Genomic DNA, 20,603 nt, shown 5'->3' with positions numbered 1-20,603 from the left:
GGAGCATAGGTTTATCCTTGTTCAGACTGTCGATGGTGGTTGAATAGGACTTCTCTCTGCACTTCCAGGTTGAGCTCCAAGGTAACAATTATGACTCCAGAGACAGCAACATATTTGCATTTGTTTGTTTGCTCTTCCTGAACATATGACTCATGTTGACTATGTTGCCATTAGGCCTTGCCTGTTTCAGCCTCAAGTGTAAGAACAGCTATGGTTAACTGCAACAAAGGGTTCTTCAGCCTGTTTTGATCAAACATTTATCATTGCTGTATGCATCTGTTAGAAGCATCTGCTTTGCAAACCCTGTGTTCTGCAAATAAGAAAGCACTATTTCAAGCGAGCACTGCCGAGACACTGCGCTTGTTGTTGCTGCATCTCCTTTTCCTATGCTTCAGGCTGTTACCCATGTTGTTTCTCTAATGAGGTCAGGATACCACCCATTCATGTTTACTACATCCGAAAGAAATTGCTAATATTTGCCTCAGTAGATATCTACAAATAACAGGAACTTTCCTAAGTAGTAAGTGACATGAGCTCAGAGGCATTTGAACAGTAAATACCACCAACTTCTCTGCAACAATTTAAAGACTTCTCAACTCTCCTGCTTGGAAGGTCACTTTCATGTCCATAACAGATGAAATGCTTTGAGACTACAGCATACATTGCTGTACAATCAGAGCTCTGTTAAAAGGGATATGTTACAGTGTCAGAACTTCCTCTTAGGAAAAAAAAAAAGCCTGGTGAAGGTTAAGCTTGTGCGATGCTCTGTTTTAACCCAAGGTTAAGTATCCCAGATTTAATTCCAGCCCATAAAAACCCACCAATTAGGGAAGAGGAAACATATTGCAAAATTTTTTTTTTTTTTTTAAAAAAAAAGAAGCCTGCTCACACACCAGGACAGCAAGAGATTTGAAGCTGTTGTAATGATGCTTACACATCTCACATCACCTTGCAGTTGCTTGTGATATCATCCTGTCTGCTGATCTACAATAAGGGATTTGGAAAAGAGATGGTGAAAGAAGAAGAGCTGGATTGCAAAACAATTTGACAACGCACTTAAGCAGAGCCTCCAAAGTCAGGAACAGCTTTTGCTCTCCTTCTCTTCAGGTACTTTCCTTGCCTCCCAGTTCACATTTACATCCTTTATCCCTAGGTAGCAGTTATGCCATCTTCCTCAACATGTCAAAACATTCCAAGCTGGAGATATCTAAGATCAAGGGAGTGCTGCTGAGCAGTGATAACTACCTGAGTGCTTCATCCTCCATTTCAGAGCAAGATGAAGAGGAACATAATAACTTCATAGAATTTTACTAACAAGCAAAATAATTGAACTTCACCTACTCAATCTACTCAATTAAAATGTTGATGTCCACTTTAAATTCTTCATTGTAGCTAAATACCATGTAAAAAAAAAATCACAGCTGGTTAAGCGTATCCTCTGCACCAACAGCATCTCAATTAGATGCTAAAGGTTTTCTTAGGAAAACCATTCTATGATTCTACAAAAAGTGCTCTTCTACAATAGGTGACATTGAAACAGAAGATCGCACAGAACCGACAGCAAGAAATGACCAGAACAAAATGCAACAGATTAATTGCTTTCCTCCCACCAGTGAGGACTGTCTTCACAAACTGGTAAGTGGAACTGGATGTTCAATATCCCCTTGAACTTCTCAGAACCCAGCAGAAGTTTTCAGTTCTACTAGCATCGTTTCCACTATTAAAATCCAGGGGCAGCATTTGCTGATTACTCCATTCAGAATGGCAACATAAACACAAAAACGAAGAATAAGTGGTATGTTTTAGAATCTAAGCACTTTAATGACCACAACATGCTTGTTTTAGAGTATTCACTTCCTTCCCCAAAGGGAGGTTTAGCTCGAAACTTCTTATGTTAACACAATCAACTTGAACTTTTTTTTTTTTTTTAAAGCTATGCCTGTAGTCAAGAGTCAAGTTAATGCTTTCCAGCCTTAATAAAAAGTTATTTAATGGAATGAGCACCAAAGTTACCTAACAACATATCTCACCACAAAAAGCATTTTTGTAAAATCTGAGAAGAAACAATTTATTTCCACATTGCTTGCGTAGTAAAGCAGTCTTTACTCTCTGGTCATTATTACTTTCTTTGTGCCTGTACCTTCAGACATTCCGTGCTTAGCTTGCCTACATCCCTGCAGAGATCAGCATCACTGTTTTTCTAGAAAGTCAGAGGCTTAAGTTCCAAGGTACAGAAATGTTGTTCTATTATCTTTGAATGGGAGAGGTAGGTATTCCTACTTGTGGATAATTCATCTCAGATGAAATGCTGAATCTCAAACATTTCAGTCCTGCTCAAGGCTTCTTGCATTTTGAGGATGTTCAAGAACATTTTTTTTTTTAATTGACTGCTAATATTTTGAAGACCAAATTAGGTTGCTCTGTTGAGGAAAAACAGCAGAGGTATTGCCCACCACAAGGACTCACTGCTAAGCGGCTGGTAGTCAAGATTCTTCCCAGACAACAAGTGGGATCACAACAGGTAGCCTATGCTTCTGGAAGGATCACGATCCAAATTAACAGCATGAGTTAAAATCTGGGAAAAGTCTTGGAAGAGTAAGAGGCACTATCTCCATTAACTACCTCATTACGTACCAGCACAAGACTGACTAGCGTGTGCATTATATGATTAATGTGGAAAAGAGTTTAGTTTTAGCCACATATATAAGTCTTTTGACATACCGTACAGTCTAGGAGGCAACCTCCCAATTTCTTTTCCTTTCTTTTCTGCTTGGACTTGTAGAGAAACATCTCGTGTGTTTTTATTTTTCATCTCTTTGCCTTAGAAAAGGGTCATAATGTACAGCCAATAATGTGACTCAGCTGTCTCAGTTTCAGAGAACTTTACCGTAAGTCTTGGCCAATTCAGTAAACCTCCCGTATCCAACAAACATGCTTCATTGTTCACAATCCTCAAAAGCCCAATTTGTCTGCATTTATTTAATTGGAAGCTACAAGTAAATCAACTGCCAGACCTACCCTATGTAAAATCCATACGGATAAAGTTAATGTAAGGAAACGTGTCAAAAAGTGGACAAAAAAAGAGAAAAAAGTTCTTTGACGTATACCTCACCTGCTACTGGTGAAAAAGCAACGTGGCACAAAAGAAAAGTACGCTGAACCTGGAGTTCTACACTTGACTCAACTGCTCTTAAACTACACTCCAGCAGTGCTAATTTACTTCTCCTGCTAAGTTAGCAACATGCCAGAGAGGTGAAGGCTACACAAGACCTACATCGTTCTCTCTTCTTCAATTTTGTAAAAGTAAGTTGGTTTCTTTGAACTCTGTTTTCACATTTCTAGAGTTCAGGTACTCAGACACAACCTTTCTAAAACAGACTAAAAACATTCCCAGTGAGTGTACTTGCTCAGTCATGCCTGCCAAGTGCTTTTATTCCCCGCTTTATTAGCTTTGAGAAAAGTACACTGTTACTAGAGAACAAGTGATTATTTCCACTGTCTCTCACACTTCTTGTTTGAAGTACACAGGGTTTCTACACTGCCTTTCACAAAGTGAGATCCAAAATTCACTAGGAAAATACCTCCTATGCTTGCTATATAAAATGAAAAGACACTTGGTTGCAAAACCATGGCTCAGAGATAATAGATTCAACCTCACATAGACTGTACTCAGTCTGCGGCATTTCCATTTGCCCACAAGTTCGCTTATATATTTGAAGAAAGTCCAATCTTTTAAACAGCTCAGCTACCCCTAGCCCCCTTCTGTTTATTTTTTAAGCTATAGCAACACACCAGGGAAAACAAACAGTTAACACTTCAGAATATTACTTCTTGCTCATTTAATATTCCATTTACCATTCAAAAGTATGTTTAGAATAATTTGAGTTGGAAGGGACCTCTGGAGGATACCCAAGCTGATCCAGAGCTCAGAACAATTCAAATACGATTGGAGTACGAACAAACACCAAGAGAAACATCTGTTCCATCTCTCCGCCACTCCCATTTGGTTGAGGGCACCACTAAGAGAAATTTGTAACAGTTATTTGCCACAGCACATTCAACTTAAAGAAAATATCCATCCAGTTGCAACATGAATATTTTTGTTGCCTCTTCTGTGCTTAGTTACAATTTCAAACAGGTATCATCGCTTGGAGGAACTAGAGGTCTGTTTTTTTGGTTTGGTTTTTTAAAGGAAGAGACAAAACTCCTAGAAGCACAGAATGCAATGCAGGAAAAGATGTAAAAACAATTCCTACCTTCACTTACACTTCAAGCCATGAGCCTGTTCTTTCTGTTTGTGGAAGCACAAACACTTCCTCTCTCTAATGCTCCTCCTCTGCCTCATTTACATGCACAGAAAACACACGGCCCATTTTTCCTCATCTCGGAGATATAATAAAGCTCACGTGCTTTCCAGTAGTTACAAAATTGTAAGTAATAAAGCAAAACTCAATTTTATAGTGTTTTAAAACTCTCTTTCCATTAGTTCAATTAATATTCCTGTTCTGGTTAGATACCATAAGAGAAAAAATAGTATCGGTTTTGACTATTTCCTCTTCAGTATCAAAGTTAAAAATAACCCAAGGTACCAGATCATGCATCTCTTTCTGAGTTAAAGCCTGTGATGGTTATCAGTGTTGCTTAAAAACTTTATGACAGGTGAGCAAGCACAGTATGCATTTAAACACAAATAACAACTGTGATCAGGAAGAATTTTGTTCTTCGCATGATAACACCTTTCAAAAGTATTATTTTCTTCCAATAGCTGGAAAGCTCTTACAGCCTACTTGGTTTTGTAAAGCAGCATGATGGTGAAGCATGAAACTCTTGCTTTTGGAAAAATCCTTTTCCAAATCTTCCAGCAACTTCTTACAATAGCTGTCCAGGAGCAACTATTCCCCACTTGCTTCCAGAGAGCGGTAATTCTGACTGGCACAGAAACAGTTAACTGGGTATTGAACTGCTTTATGACTTCCAATAAAGCACAATTGCTTTGTAAACAGCTCAGCTACACCACCTTTTCCAAAGAATACTCCAGAAAAGAAAAAAAAGTGAAACCAAAACACTCAGTTTCATTATCAGTGGAAACAAACTGTAACAAAAAGCAACACATTTTTTGCCATTCAAACGGAATGAAAACTGGAAGCAGCAGAACAGCTAAAACATCTGGGTGTGGGTCTGTAGGCTGGGCTTAGCACTCTGCAAAACAAGAAATGCTGTCTCCAAGTTGCTAAGAATGGCATCAAGTTTGCACCTCAGAAATCAGGGCACCTGCCCCTGCAGAACTCCAAAAGTGAGCCTCTGAAGCTGCCATGTTTATTGTCTTAATGACAAAGACGATACTTCCCAGATCACAGGCAGAGTTGTGTGGTTTCACAAATTCCCCCGCAAACACTACGAGCTTGGTTGATGTGGGGTTTCACAGCGACACTGTTAAAACACGCTTCCAAATCGCTGCTCTGGAAGAGCTTGTTGTTGGAGAACAACGCTACTTATTGTGAAATTTTATGTTCACATTGGGCATTATTTCAGAACAGATTATCCAGTGAGTTCCCTACAGTGTACAAACCATTAAAGCCTGTCATCCTGAGGACTGGAATATTCCTGGGAACTCACGATGTTTATGCACAGCAAGAGGTGGACTTTGATTATTACACTGCATTATAGAATTGTGGCATAGAAGGAACTGAAGCATCCCTATAAGTTAATTGTGAGGAGGATAAGTTAAAAAACAACTCAGATAACGCTGGCAAAAGTGAAGAACTTTCCCAGCATGATGAATCTGGAAACTCACTACAGCTTAAAGCTAAGAATGTACAGGTACAGGTAGGTAACAAGAGCCCAGAATTTGGCTTTCTCTATTAAAGCACTGAGAAATCCAGATCCAGAAGTCAGTTTACCACTGCAGAAAGGCCTCAAGCAAAGTCCCACAGCCCACACTGCCCACTTCTAAACACACATCACACTTGTGATTATTGAGAACACGCAGCGTTTACAGAGAGATCTCTGTGCAGGCAAATTGTTAAAGCCTTCAAGAAAAAATAAAACCGACAGACGAAAAGAATCTAGAGCAATAGCAGCAGTTCTGATACTTTAGTAACTAACGTAAGGAACACCCAGAACAGCAACAAAGCCCCTAAGGGAAAACAAGCACGCTGTTTGCATTAGTCCAGTCAAAGTTCCACTAACAGTCCATAAATACCCGAGCGCTGAGAAGAAGCCGCCTTCTCACGTTCAGCATCAGCGAGAAACGGATCTCGGGACGGCACACAGAAGCAAAGCCCCCACCCACCAACACAAAGCGCTTGGCTTCCCCACTTCCCGAGCCACGGCCGCACGAAGAAGCCCACGCCCGGGGAGCTGTAGGGCCCCGCCCGGGGGTCGCGCTTCCCCCGCGCTCCGCGCCGCCGCCTCACTCACCTCACGGGCGCGGCCTCCCACCGCCGGGCCGGGCCGGGCCGGGGCCCCACCGCTCCTCGCAGCCCCCGGGCGCCGCCCCGCGGGACCCTGGAGTGGGCGGATCGCCTCCTCCCGGGCGCTGGCGGAAGCGGCGCCGCAGTTCGCACACCCGCCCCCAGGCGAGCCGCCTCCCGCAGCGGCAATAACAGGAAGGCAGTGGGGCCTGACCCCGGACGGGGAAGGCGCCGCCCGCCGGAAGTGGAACCGCGAGGGCGTGGGGGGGGAGAGAGAGAAAGGAGGGGGAGGCGAGCCGCGCGCATGCGCCGTCGAGGAGGAGCGGAGCGGGAGGGTCGTGGTGTGATGTCATCGCGAAACGTCACGGAGAGCAGCGCGGCTTCGGGGCGCTCAGCGCTGCGCTCCCGGCGTCATGCTGCCACCCAGCGCGGGGCACGAGTGCTGTCACGGGACGCGGAGCCGCGCTCCGCGCATGCGTAGTGCCCGCCCCATCTCGCCTCACTTCCTGCAGCTGGGCCCCGCCGTGCCCGGCGCCGGCTTCCTGCTGCCCGGCCTGTGTGAGGAGGCGGCTCCGGCCCGGTAGGTGCGGGTCGCGGCCGCGGGAGCGAGGGGACGGCGCGGGGCTTTGGGGGGGGGGGCTTCGCACATTGTTTAGTGCTGCGGGGCTTTGTTCTGCGTGGGAGGGCTTCTGCGGTTTGGGTATCCGTGTCCGTTTTAAGCCAATTGTATGTGGGTGCTTCGTACACCGCCTGTGCGTCCTGGCCTGGGTTGCGGTTATTCCAGCGTGGAGGGCCCCGTTCCTCAGTGCGGATTATTGGGACGTTTATTTGCTTCGTGCGCTGTGCTCAGTCCCTGCAGCGCGACGAAGTGACCGCGCGTTTCGGGCGAAGTTCTGTAGGGCTGCGGCCGAACGAGGCTCGCCGAGAAGGACGGGAGCGCTGGCGGCGTGCTGAGAAACTACCGGGCGGGGGAGGAAGCCTCTGCTGTTTTGGGAAGGCAACCCACGGCTTTTTCATCGCTTATATAAATTTATATCGCTGTTCTAAATTGCCCCCGTACGTTTAAAAACGAATTTCTGCCAGAGCGCTGCTTGTTATGTCAGCATCTCGCTGCGAGCTACATCCATGGCTGAGGAAGGGCGCAGGGTGTCTGTGCCCACAGCTAAGGCCAAGGCACAGCTCTTCCACTCCCGGGAGAGGTTCTTTGCTCGTTTGCTGCCTTGTAAGTGTAACACATTTTGCAGCTTATCATGTGAGTGGGAAGGAGGAGTCCAGGCGTCCCGTTAACTTCTGGATAGGTATCTGTAGCACTGTGCGGTGGGGTGTTTAAAGGACGCGTAAATAAGCTGAAGGATTTTCTTTCTTTTAAAAAGTGTCTGGAAGGAAGAAAACAATGTAATTTGAGCAGTTTTAGTGATGGAAGATCACCTTTAGAAGAACTTCACAGTTGTATATGGAAAGCCAAGAAGTTCTAATTTTAAAATTGCCCATGCAGCCTTAACTTTATCTTCAGAGTACTGTTTACTTTGAGGAACAGTGAATGACCTTATAAATAACGATTTCTCTAGGAGTATTGCTTTGTACCTTTTCCCCTGCGGATGCAGATCCTATAAGCAGTGCCCTGCCTTGTGCTTGATATCCCAGCCTTTCCCATTGCATATGGAAGATGTGATGCAGTAAGCACTCATGCAAAATTAAGCAGATGGATCCCGATTGCCGTTTACTGTAGGTTGCTTTGTATTGCTCTCTGAAGTATTTATTTATAATTGACTCTCTTTTTAAGGTAAGAGGCCCATTATGATATTGAAGTAAAACTCTGAAGTTTAATGGCATGTTTAGCTACTTGCATAGCTGATGTGAAGTGCCTTAAGAGGTCTGTGGTGTGATGTGTGTAACCATTGTGAATGTGAACTGGTTCCATCATCAGCACCATTGAAATTAATTATCTACAGAGTACTAGCTGAAGAAACTAAAGATAGCAGAAACTTCTTCCATAGTTCTGTTTATCTAGCAGAGCCTATGCCAAAAGTTGCAGAGAAGCTGGGTGGTAGTACAGAAGTTGGCCTGCTGATGGGTGGCTTACACCGTGCTAATTCTCTGTTTGTACAGCATACAGTTTCATTACGTTTTGCTTAGTTTTCACAAAGCTGTTTTTGATTTTGTTGTTATGGTCACATTTTGATTCATGTTGGGTTCACACACTCCTGGAATTTCAAAGAGGCTTGACAGTGGAGAGCTATTTAAAACATGGAAAAACTTTCAGTGGCTCTGTTACTGACTTAAAAGCTTGTCTCCAAGGCAATGCATGCTCTTCTTTCTTACTATTTTTTGTTCCTACTTTTAATTGCTGTAATAATTGAACTTTCTCCAATCTTCTATTATTTAGATGTTACAATTTCAGAAATGCTTGTGTCACCTGAGCGTTTTAATCCTGCAGATTTTTTCTCCTAATGGAACGTAGACCTTTATGGGGCCAGACTTTCGAAGGTAATAGAGGATCTAAAAATGCATTCATCAGCTGGGATTTTCCAGAGCTTGAATGCAGCATGGTATTTATCTCCTGCTAATTTTAGCAGATTGAAAATCCCAGAAGTTATCCCAGATAAATGCTATCTCCTTTGCCAGGTTCCTAAATTCCTTTGAAGTCAAATTATGTTTTCAAAAGCGATTCAGAACCTAACTTTGTAGGTGGCATTTAATTTACCTTTCCCACAATCTTCCAGAGGTCTCCTATTTTAAGATGTAGATGTGGCTCACTATTTGCTTAAACAAACAGTCAAAGCCCACAGCCCAGGCACGGTTGCTACCAATGCAGCCTTAGCTAGAAGTGAACTACAGACACCCAAGATAATGCAGCTGTCTACCACAATGTAACAGTGAACAGGATTTGTTATGATAAGAAGCTAATAAGACATTAACAAAAGTAGCTGTGCCTTGATTCATAGTATCACTGCTCTGCATTATTCTGGGAATGTTCATCCCGGGCTTTAGATGTGATTTATAAACTTTAATTAAATAAGCCTCTCAGAACCCCTTGTTGGAAATGTAATGTTAGTTCTAAGAACTCAAATTAACTGAGAAATAATAGAATAAAGGTTAATATGGGATAAGCACTCCATTTTTGTAGAAGGAGAAGATACAGCTGCTGCATAGGTTGTACTTAGTAAAGGGAACGCGGAGAAGTAGCTCAAGGTCATTCAGCAAGACCATGGAAGAGCCGGGAAAGGGACGCCTGGGAAATGATTGTGTACGAGATCTGCTCAGGTTGTTTCCCCCCTTTTCTGCTTTTTGTTGACTTAGACGAGAAAAGTTAATCTTAAAATATTTTTTTATGAAGGCTTTTGTGATTATTTGGATGATGTAGATGTGTGTAGATGTATTTTATATTAAATATATAAAATAAATCTGCTTTGAAATACTTGTGCTCTTTTTAAGTTATCATGTAGTAGTTATGGATTGTAGTATTTGTTTAGGTTTTAGAGTGTGAGCTTCTCCTTAGGCTGTCAGAAGAGGATGTGGCTAACGGTCGTGTCCCTCTCATTCCTACTAACACAGCTTCAGGTACTGTGTGTTGGAGGTCACATCTTCTAGCAATCATGGAGCAGTGGGGTGTGTGTGCTGTGGCAGGGTCTGCTTCTGGGTCAGGTACTAACTTTAGAACTTCATGTGTCCAGAAAGGTGCCCTGGGGTGCTAACAGTTGTGTTTCAGATTACAGCCTATTTCTTACACCCATATTTTTTTAAAATCTTGCCTTGATTATCTGGGATGCTGCTGTTCTTGAGAGTGCTACAAACTGACTTGGTACCTGCTTGGAATTGTGAAAAGGCATAAAGCAGAGGCAATAAAGTTGTAGAAGTTGTCCCCTCGGTTGTCACTGTTCCTGTTAGTGTGACTTATTTCTGTATTTGTATCTCTTTGGTCTAGATTGGAAGAGGACTCCTCATCCTTCCAAAATAGTATGCCCACAGTCTTCTTGGCCAATGATTCTTTTACAGCAAGCAGGACTTCTTCCTCATCCTGAGAAACCTTCATCTCTTCCTATGTCAGTGGCTACAAGGCCCAGAGCCACCTCGCCACTCTCCCCACCAAAATCTCTTGGACTGGGGCCTTCCTTTTATCACGCACAAGACGAAGAGCTTGCAAAGGTGGTGGAGCAGGACCCTATGCTGGAGGAGCTATGTAAGCCTCTGTGCTGTAAGCTCTGCAATGTCACTCTGAATTCGGCCCAGCAAGCTCAGGCTCATTACCAGGTAAGGAGAGTTGCAGGGGGGGCACAGCTTCCAGGGCTGCGGCATCTGCATTGGCTTTTGAGTGCTGCATTGAGGTGGCTCTACATTAGCAGCATCATTTGAATTAGCTCATCTGAAGCTACATTTGCTACATCTGGTGGACTGGAAGCCGTGGCTACTGTATGCCCATAGCTTCACCTTGGTTGAATTTGCTGGTCATCCACACAAGTTGCAGAGCTTTCTTTTAAGGTGCGATGACTGGATCACATCATAAAAAACTTTGTTCGTGGGGACAGAGAAATTCTACCAAGATGGCACGAGTGGAAAGGTAGACATACGTACTTGTTTTGTGTGACCTGTTTTCCACGTCTACATCTTCCCAATGAAATTGAACTTCTGATTGAACAAACATGATTTTTGTAAGGCCTGGACAGATGTTTTTGCTGGAACTGGCTGTGCCCTTAGGAAAGAAGCCTCCTGCCACGTGCTAATCACTGCCTCCTTCCTGAGGCTATGCACGCCACTGCTCTGCTGGAGGCCGTCTTTATGCAAACTCTCTCATGTGGTTTGGACAGCATCAACTGGGTCAGCTCAAACCAAATTCCATTTGCTCAGTCTGTCTAATTGGCTTCTCTGAAATTGGTAAGGAACAATTTGCATGTGTTTCTTTGCTGACGTTAAATAGATCTTGGTCTTACATTGCCCCATTTTACCAGTAACCTGCCTGCCTAGTGCTAAATTTGTGAGAGATATGGAGATGGTAACTTCCTTCACCACCAAATACAAGAGGGTGGTTTTCCATGTCTTCAGGACACCAGCCCCAGACCTCACATTTGCTGTTGGCTCTAAAAAAGTGTTTTCCTGACAGTAAAGGGATAGGTTGAACTAGTGTTACAATTTAGCGTAGGATTTCTGCAGTATTTCTGTCATGGTGACGCAAAAGCGCATTTGTAGTTAAAAATATACAACTTCTATTTATGCATAAACCTTAATATATGTCTGCACTATATGCACGTGCTCTCATAGGTTTCTCTCAGGTTTTCAAAGCACCAATAAGAACTACAGTATATATTTTCCAAGAGAAAATAAAATGCGAAGCCGAGTATTTTAGAAGTTCAGTTTCTTGCATTATCTCATACTCGCAGCCTCATGAAGACAAATGTGTGTGTTGTGTGTTGAGGCTTATCAGAAAACAGTGAATGTTTTATGTCAAAAAAACAAAATACTGGTTTTAAGTGAAATGGAAACAGATTGAAGAGCTAATTGTAACCTTACTTGTTGCAGAAAACTGTTTGAAAATTAGGCTTTTTGAGAGCATTTAGAGAGCATCTTGGGGAGGGGGGGGAATGTCTGCATCTCTCAAGGTCAGAGTTGCTGTTTTCTGAGTGACAGTTCCTTTGCCTGAGGTGCCATCTTCATGGCCGTTTCTTCCTTTTTATTTCTGGCTCCTTTTGCTTTCAGTGTAAGATACTGTTAGTAGGACAGTGATTAAACTGAGTTCTCTTTGCAGGGTAAAAACCATAGTAAGAAACTCCGAAATTACTATGCTGCCAATAGCTGTCCAGCACCCGCCAGGATGAGTAATTCGGTTGAGCCTGCGCCTCCTCAGGTTGTCTCCCTTCCAGCTCAGGTAAGGCATGGGAAGGTGACTGAGATCATGATGTTTGCTTGCAACCTAACCCCCAATGGGAATAACTGGATCTCATGCTTTGAGGATTACTGCAGGAGTTTGGAAAGAATTTTCCTTAGGATGGCTCAGGAAGACTGTTGTGGCCTGTTGTGAGCTGTTTGCTTTCCTTTGAAGAAGCAGATACCAATCTGCCCTTGCGGCAAAATTTTGAACTTGAAATGGTCTATTTCTGCCTGGCAAATACTTTGTTTCCTATGTAAGTCTGATGTGCTGCTGATTAAGATTGTTTAAAGGCATGTATAGAACAGAATAGCTAGAGCTGGATTTAAGCACGAGGGTGTGGATCTGCCCTGCAAAAGCATCCCTCAGTTGTGTGAGAGAAGCCTGTGTGGAAAAAATGCTTAGGTGTTCCTGCACCCATTGCCCAGGGTTGTTATGTAATTCCTCTTGCTCCTTCTGCGGTGGTTATTCCTCGGTACAGGGTGAGTGGAGGGATGGGTCACTCTGTGATCCAGATCCGTTTGCTCTGAGGCATGTTAGAGGCAAAAGAGTTCATGTTTACTTTGTTCTTCTAGAGTTCACCACTTCTGATTGTCATGGGGCTTAGCAGCTAACCTGTCCCTTGCATATGAAAGTGCAGGAAGCCACAGCTGGGTTGCAGAGATGAAAGTTATGCCTGTCACCTCCAAAAGTTGTAAGCCTCTAACAGTACAAGAGCAAAAAAACATTTGCTGTAAGAAGCAGATTGTTACATGTGCTGTCGGAGCCACCAGAGGGAGACTTAGCCCTGTGTAAAATCTCTCTGTGGCTCACAGAACTGAATCTGGGTCTTGAGAAGGCATTAAGTCCTGTCCTTAGTGGTGGTATGTGGGTGCTTCTTTTGATGGAGAGAATGGTCCATGGCAATAAAAAGTCCATTCTGGGGCCATATGAGGATTCGTGTTATAACTCATGAGTCTAAATTGTATTTATGCTTATAAGCTTGCAATTTCAAAGGAGACAAAAAAGAAACTAGACTTTGCAAGTGTTGCAGTGATGTGGCTGTATCAATCACTTGCCACTGCAGTTTACAGAGCACTTTTCTCTGGATGATGCACAAACACTGAGGAGACCTAGCTGCTGCCCCAGTCAGCACAGCTGTCTGACAAGACAGGCAAGGTATTGTTTCCAACAGCAGGCGCTCCTCATGTGGGGCTGGATCCTTCCTATGAAGTCATGGTCCAGATGTCCTTGTACCTGAAGGGCAAAGCTCTGAAATTTGGCAGCTCTGTTATTGCTCTTATCTCTCAGTGTGATCACGATACTATGGAGAGATTGGCTACACTGGAAACATGAGAGAGGAGCACTGTTACATTTCAGTGAGTCTTCCTCAGTGTGAAAGTCATTATTTGCTGGCTCCCAGGAGTCAGGAATAGAGGCGTTAAATCATTGCTGTGAAGTAAACAAGCCTCTGTGGCTGTTGAAGAAATACAGAGTGTTTATTCAGATTGCTTTCCTCTCCATCTGAAGCATGGAATTTGTATAGACCTCAAGGAATTTGAAGATTCTGTGGGAAGCTGAGGCGAAGAAAACTAAGTTCTCCTTGTAAGATCAGTTTGGGAGGCACTGGAATGTCCTAACCCACGTGTTGTAATTCCAGAGCTCTTGTTGTCTGACAAAGGTGATACTGGTCTCAGACACTGTGATTCAAGTATTGCAACGATTTAACCTTCTGTTTCGCATTGTTTCTCCCTTTGCTGCTAGATGGGATCCAGTAAACCAGGTGGCCGAGTGATATTGGCCACAGAGAATGATTACTGCAAGCTTTGTGATGCCTCATTTAGTTCTCCAGCTGTGGCACAGGCTCACTACCAGGGGAAAAATCATGCCAAACGGCTGCGTCTTGCAGAAGCACAGAATAACTCATTCTCGTAGGTATTGTTCAACTTCACGCTCAGGCTGAAAGCATGTGGCAGTATCTGGCAGTCTTTTTTTTTTTTTGTCAGAAAACTCTGAATTGCAGCTGTTTGTATTTGTTTAATCTTCAGGGATGCATCAGAACTAGGCAAACGGAGGACAAGGAAAGAAGGGAATGAATATAAGATGATGCAGAACAGAAGAAATATGTACACAGTTCAAAACAACACAGGTAATCAGAAGTTTACATCTGTTCTATTGTATATTTAGAATAATAATGAATGCTGAGCATACTTGTTTTTCTTCTGTTCCTCAGCCCTGTTCTAGCAGGGCAGGTTGTTAAAGGAGATGGTTCCAGCTCTGTTGATTCTTCTTGTATCTTCGCAGCTGCTAAAGTTACTTTGTTTTGTCAGCCTGCTTGTTATTCTGTTTTCTGGGTTTGTAACTTAATTCACCATCTGCCCTGCCCGTCTGTAAGGCTGCTCTAAGTGGTGACAATTTTCCTGCTTTATTTTCTTGGCAAGAGGCCAGATGCTTTGACTCCTGCTGTAGCACAGCAACCTGTATGTGCACTGCTCTGTCCAGAATGAGAAAGTGTGTTAGCCTCTCTGTAAGACCATCTGTTCCTAGAACCCTTTCTCAGGTGTTAGATGCTAACTTTTCCACTTTAAATAATAGTAAAGTGTTTTTATAGTGTCCAGCCCAGCATCTGTTTCTCTTTTTCATTTTAAATTGTGTAATGAGCGCATATTGGCTGAAACCCTGCTTCCTGATGAAGCTTGGTTTAGTCTTGTCATTTTAGCAGTTATCATTTGGAAAAAGTGTATCTTTTAAAATTCTATCAAATGGTGTTTGGGGATGATTTTAAACTGAGTTAGGCAGCTTATTCTAATCAAAAGACTGCTCTAATTCTTGAATTGGGTGGTTAAAAAAAAAAAAGGAATTGATTAATCACTTAAATGATCAATTAAAGAAGCTAATCTGTGGCTTCCTTTTATGTATTTGTTGGACTCAGAAGTTGTCAGTGAGGTGCCTCAAGCTTTTTTTTTTTTTTTTTTTAATAGATAAGTAGACTTTTCTGTTGTTTCCTCAGGTCCCTACTTCAATCCCCGCTCTCGTCAGAGGATTCCTCGGGATCTGGCCATGTGTGTCACCCCCAGCGGCCAGTTCTACTGCTCCATGTGCAACGCTGGGGCCAGCGAGGAGATGGAGTTCAGGCAGCACTTAGAAAGCAAACAGCATAAAAGCAAGGTGTCCGAACAGCGGTACAGAAATGAGATGGAGAACTTAGGCTATGTACAATGACGCGCCACCCTTGGTAGTAGTTTGCAAATAGAGCAGCTTGTCTCTCGCCTGCTGTTTGCCACATGCCCTGCTTTGTGCTCCATTTGATAGGAGTATGCTCTCGAGCTATACATGTAACACCTGCAAACTCAATGGTATGGTTAAATTTTTTTTCTATCATAGTTGGCAGGATGACACTGTGCAGGACATGAAGTGTTTTTGATGTTTGTTTGCTAGTTATCTAAGGCTCTTCATTGTGTTGAGTGGCCGAGGGGACTTTGTTTTCTCCTCAGCCTTCTGCATGAATATGCAAAGCCCAAGAAGTGCTGGAAACTTCTGTGGTTCTACCACATGGGTGAACCACGTGCAAAGCCCGTTCCCCTCTTTGCACGCCACAGAGTAGTGCTCCAGAATGTATCCCTCCAGCAGAGTAAATCTCTGAGCAGCTTGTAAAAGAGGGACAGGAATGGGACCTGTAAATGTGTGAGTTAGGGGTGTACTTGCCCACAAATTGCTACTTGTGGCTCTCGTTACAGCCTACAGTAAATTCTTTTCATGTGCCTGTAGAAAGGCTGCGCATACCTCTCTACCTTGGGGAGTCTTGCCTCTTACTCCTTTCTCTATGATGCAGATTTCTCTCTGAACATCTGACGTTAGATATCAGCTGATTAGCCACATCCAGAAATATTCTTCTACCATACAGTTAACAATGAAAAAGGGTTCTTGGTGTTGTTGACTGAGTACTTTTAATGCACTGTAGATGTAGCTTATCTCTCTGTGTAAGTCTCTGTGGCTTAATGAAGGGAATTGGAAAGCAAACCTGCTTAGGTGGGATGTGCTGTGCTCTGATTCTGTGTTAGTCAGGGTAGGGTTAAGGATAGGTTGGAAGGAACTGTCAGCTGTAATTTCTTTGCATACTGATGTAGAAGAGAGCGTTAGTACCTGCCTGCAGCTTTGTTGCTCTTGGAGAGCAGGGCTTTCTGGGCCTTGGGAAGCAGATGTCAATGTGTCCCACCTCCATGCCATTCCCTGGAAGAAGCAGAAGGGATGTTAAAGAGAAGAGGTGAAATGCTACCCATATTAGATGAACTTTTTTCCCTCTTTCTTTTCCCATCTCAAACTGTGGGTTTTAATTCCATTCCTCAATGTGAATTTCACCATTTAGGGACCATAGAAATCTAAGGTTAGGTAGGAAGTAAATGTCAGCAATGATGATTGAGTAACAACTTTTTGGCCATGCAGAAGTATTCATGAAACTTTTCAAGCATCTTTTAAAATGTCAGTTAAGAACACGTGTCTGTTTTAATTTTCGTAAGCAAAAGTGGAAAGGGGATAAAGAGCAGAAGTAGGGCTGACACTTTTCTACCCATTTAGGTAGATGTGAGGAGCTGTGATTGGAATCTGGTTCACAGTGCTTCTGTAACATCAGTTTCAGTGGCAAGTGCAGCATGTAGCTAAACCCTGTTGGACCTTATTCACCACAGCACTGCTACAGCTGTATGTTGGTGGCTGATGCAGAGCAGGCATAAAGGAAGGACCATGCCTTTTCTCACACTCCATTATAGGTAGATTGAACTAGGTGCAGCTCCATCAGTTTCAGTAGCATTTTACCAGGGATAAATTTTACCCAGTGCATGATGTTGAAGGTAACCAACCCTGCCTTTATTTTGCCGTTCTGATCCTGCCTCTTGCATTCCAGAAGGATTATCTGCTTGCCTTAAAAAATGAAAAATGACTAAACAAAAAATCTAGGTAGTTTTTATTAACCTTTTTAGTCCACTTCGGAAAGGCTTGTCTCACTTGGCTGCTCAAAAGTGAATGCTTCTTCTCAGAAACTGAATATAGTTGTCTCTAGCTAGCTGAGCACCCAGGTAGCCATGCAACCTTAGTACTGCTTTCCTATCTTGTGGCAGGGTGAGCTCTTGCACAGTAGTTGAAAGCAATCATCTACATCATTCCAGGCTGATCCTTGCTATGCAGATTCAGGCAGGGCAGTGGACATCCTCTTGAATAGGATTCCTTCTCCTCCTTTCTGCAAAGCCCAATTAAATATGCTTTGTGCACTGGAGAGTATTAGGAGGTAGAACTGGAGCCCAGGTTGGAAAGCACTAACTAGGCAGTTTTGACAGCCTGTTTGTTTCTGCTGTGCTACCCAGGTCACGGTTCATCTTTGCAACCCTGAAGAACATTCCCCTTGCAAAAAATCTCCTGTCAGCCTTCTCCCCATATCCTGTGCAGTCTAAGGGCTGGTTTTCTCTTTGTGCTGTCTTTCGTTTTCCTAGTCTGACACCTCTGTGCAGAGCCAGAAGGAGCTGGATGAGCCTTACCCCAAGTATTTCACCAGTATGGTCCCTGTTTTGTAGCTAAACATCCCTCTTGCTGTAAATTAAAGCATGGTATTTCCCACAGGCTGCAATTAGTAGCAGAAAACCAGCGCTTTTTAAAATAAGAGCTGTGGGAGCTGTAGGTACTTATCGTGAGGGCCAAGAAGGCTTTTTTTGGTCTGCTTTCACATGGCTTAAAGTCAGCTGTTCACCTCTTTGCTTGGGTTACTGCTCCTGCTCCCAGCCCAGCGATCTGCTCCTCATTTGGCATTTCCAGTGACTGCTCATATCCTGTGACTGAGTGGCTGCTGGAGGTGTCAAGACTCATTTTGCTCCATGTGATGTTACCTCCTGGTGCAAATGTGCTACGTCCCACTCTCCCTCTAGCACAGAAAATTGTTGGTTACAAACACCTCACTGTCATCATTAGGGTTCAAGCCAATCCAAACTCATGCTTTCCAGCATGAGAAGCAGGATGGATCATAGTTTTATTTTTTCGTGAAAGCTGTTCTCCAAATCAGCGTTCAGAATGCATGTTGTGGGATGGGAAGGATACCATACAACTGCAGTACTATTTTCCAGACCCAGCAAATCATTTTCTTTAGTTAATCCAAGTATCAAAATCAAGAAGTAGAACTTCTGTGAAACTGTCACATTGGCCAGTAGGTTAATGACCTTTGCTGCTAGAAACAGAATATAAATCAGTGTCTTCATATTTATTTTACTGTGCTGACCACTAATTGACTTGTTAATATTTAAGGCATTATGTAGGCTGTTTTTGTTTAAATAGAAAACTCTACATCGCACTTTGCTTTTGGATCAGAAATGATATTTAATATATTTGTGAAAATGTTTTGCCTCTCACGGATGTGTTGTTTTCTTTCCCTTGATGCAAAGAGCTCCACCCTCCTCCCCCCCCAAAAAAAACAAAAAAACCCCACATGCACAAAAACAACAGTGCAGCCAATGGATATTCTTTGTTTGTTTTCATGCCAAGCAAAACTAGGATTTCCTTTCAGCTCTTTCTTAAATGCCCTTTTTATGTTGTTGTTTTTTTTTTTGGTTTGGTTGTTTTATTTTTCCCTCCAATGGTTCCTTTGGTGAGATGATATTTGTAGGGAATTTTTAAGCATTTCTTTTAAGGTAAGGAAGCAAACTGTGGAATCCATGTGCTTGTGAGAAGTATGAAAGTGATACTATTTTGTTTGCATTTAAGCATTAGTTGTTATTTTGCATTCTGCACTGATAGGTAAATGTGCTGTAATCTTGCCTAACATTGGTCTATTTTTGACATTTTGATTTTTTTGGTATTTATCAAAAGGAGCCCTGAAAACTTCTGTGGAGATGCTTAAGATGTTCATTAGTGCAACAAAATGCTTATTTTTTTTTCTATAAAGCTTATTGTCCTTTTTCCTTTTCTAGATGCTCATTATAGGGTATCAGAAGGGGAAGCTATTGCTGTAGCATGGATTCATATTTTGGCTTACTAATGCATGAAGTCCTTTTGCGTCATTATTTAAGTAATACTCTCACTGCAACTAATGGAAATCTCGCCCAAGTCTGGAGTAAATGAGACACCCCAGCTAAATATATTATGTTGGCTGGGGCCAGGGGAAATGTATTGCTAAAACTTGTGTCTTTTACTTCTATGTTTGGGTTTCAACACTCTTCAGGTTATGCGTGGCTGGTTTTTTTGTTTTTTTTTTTTTTGGAGGAATGTATGTCTTATTCTGTAAGGATTTGCTCCTGCTCCAGCTAAAATAGTTTGAAGTACATTGACTTTAGTTGAGGAGGAGCAAGCCTTGAAACCTTTCAGGAATTTCATACTGCTGATATTTTCTCATAGATGCGCTTTTTTAGAAATTTTATTTTTAAATTTTACAACCACGTATACAAGGATGCTCTGGATGAGAAAGACATCTGTTGCCAATTATGGAAAAACAAACTCCAGGATTTCGAAGGGATTGACAGAGAATGAAAAAGTATCGACTTGATCAACTTGATTTTTTTGGAATTAGTAGCTGAGCCCCTATTTTTGTGAGCGGAGCTGGTTCCTTTACCATCTGCGTAAAGTTGGAAGTGAAGATAAAATGCGCTTTCGAATAAATGTGGTCAAATAGTAGTTCTGGAAATTTCTCCTTTAAAAATAAGTATCACAGTTAAAATGTTTATCTTTTTATCTGAAATATCTGCAGGTAAAGGCAAGGCTGTGAATTTTTTTCTCGTAATAAAATCGGTTTTTCAGTCTGTATTTTGCAGGGGAAGAATGAATTAATTTCCTTCTGCATCTGTCCAGCAAGATCATTTGCAAGTGCTTTGAATGTGTTTCATCTAGAGCCTTCTTGTCAGGTTGGTTTTGTACATTTGTCCTCCTTTCCTTTATGTTGTACTGACCCCCTGAGGGAATAGTTGATGAAAATGATTTTTTTCTTCTATCTATAATAAATCATCTTCCTCTTATCATTGTACAGCCTTAGTGTTTGGTTTTGCTGCTGCTTGTGCTATGACTGGACTGCGCATCACTGAATTGATTTTAGCCTAGCATTGAGCGGGACTGTGTGAGTATTATGTTTTAATACAGTGGTAAAGGAGTACAGCCTTTGTAGGATTTGTTACTCTGGGTGGTCAGGGCACTTTGAACTGCTACTGAAAGCCAGCAGGGGGCTGAGTTCTCCCTCTGAGCTGTCTTGGCTTCAGGAGGAGTTGAGATGAGAACCAGAAGGTACGGGAACAGCTCTTTTTCATGCTGTATTTTTCCCTAGAGTAGACATCAGAAGCTCTGGAACAGCCCCAGGCTGAACCATAGATTTGCAACTCTAACTGCAG

General features: G+C 42.7%; 2 protein-coding genes across 5 annotated transcripts in view; one reads left to right on the top strand and one right to left on the bottom strand.

Moving 5' to 3' along the window:
* Nucleotides 1–6,579, bottom strand: part of PIK3CA (phosphatidylinositol-4,5-bisphosphate 3-kinase catalytic subunit alpha) — a 42,341-nt gene extending 35,762 nt beyond the window's left edge. For 3 of the 4 annotated variants that reach the window (XM_021395562.1, XM_021395560.1, XM_021395563.1), the window contains exon 1: nt 6,421–6,579. The gene's annotated coding sequence lies outside the window, so the exon portion shown is untranslated. Of the gene's footprint in view, nt 1–4,256; nt 4,347–6,420 lie in introns of those variants that run through there. The other variant, XM_021395561.1, reaches the window with a different exon arrangement.
* ZMAT3 (zinc finger matrin-type 3) lies at nt 6,750–20,237 on the top strand. Its single transcript, XM_021395585.1, has 6 exons — nt 6,750–6,993; nt 10,339–10,664; nt 12,154–12,273; nt 14,017–14,183; nt 14,301–14,401; nt 15,263–20,237. Exons 2-6 carry the CDS (start codon nt 10,395–10,397, stop codon nt 15,472–15,474), a joined length of 870 nt encoding a protein of 289 aa, XP_021251260.1. The 5' UTR covers nt 6,750–6,993; nt 10,339–10,394; the 3' UTR covers nt 15,475–20,237.

Source organism: Numida meleagris, chromosome 4, assembly GCF_002078875.1.
Source record: "Numida meleagris isolate 19003 breed g44 Domestic line chromosome 4, NumMel1.0, whole genome shotgun sequence".
Classification (NCBI taxonomy): domain Eukaryota; kingdom Metazoa; phylum Chordata; class Aves; order Galliformes; family Numididae; genus Numida; species Numida meleagris.
The sequence above is the reverse complement of the archived record's forward strand: the minus strand, read 5'-3'. Positions and strand labels throughout refer to the sequence as shown.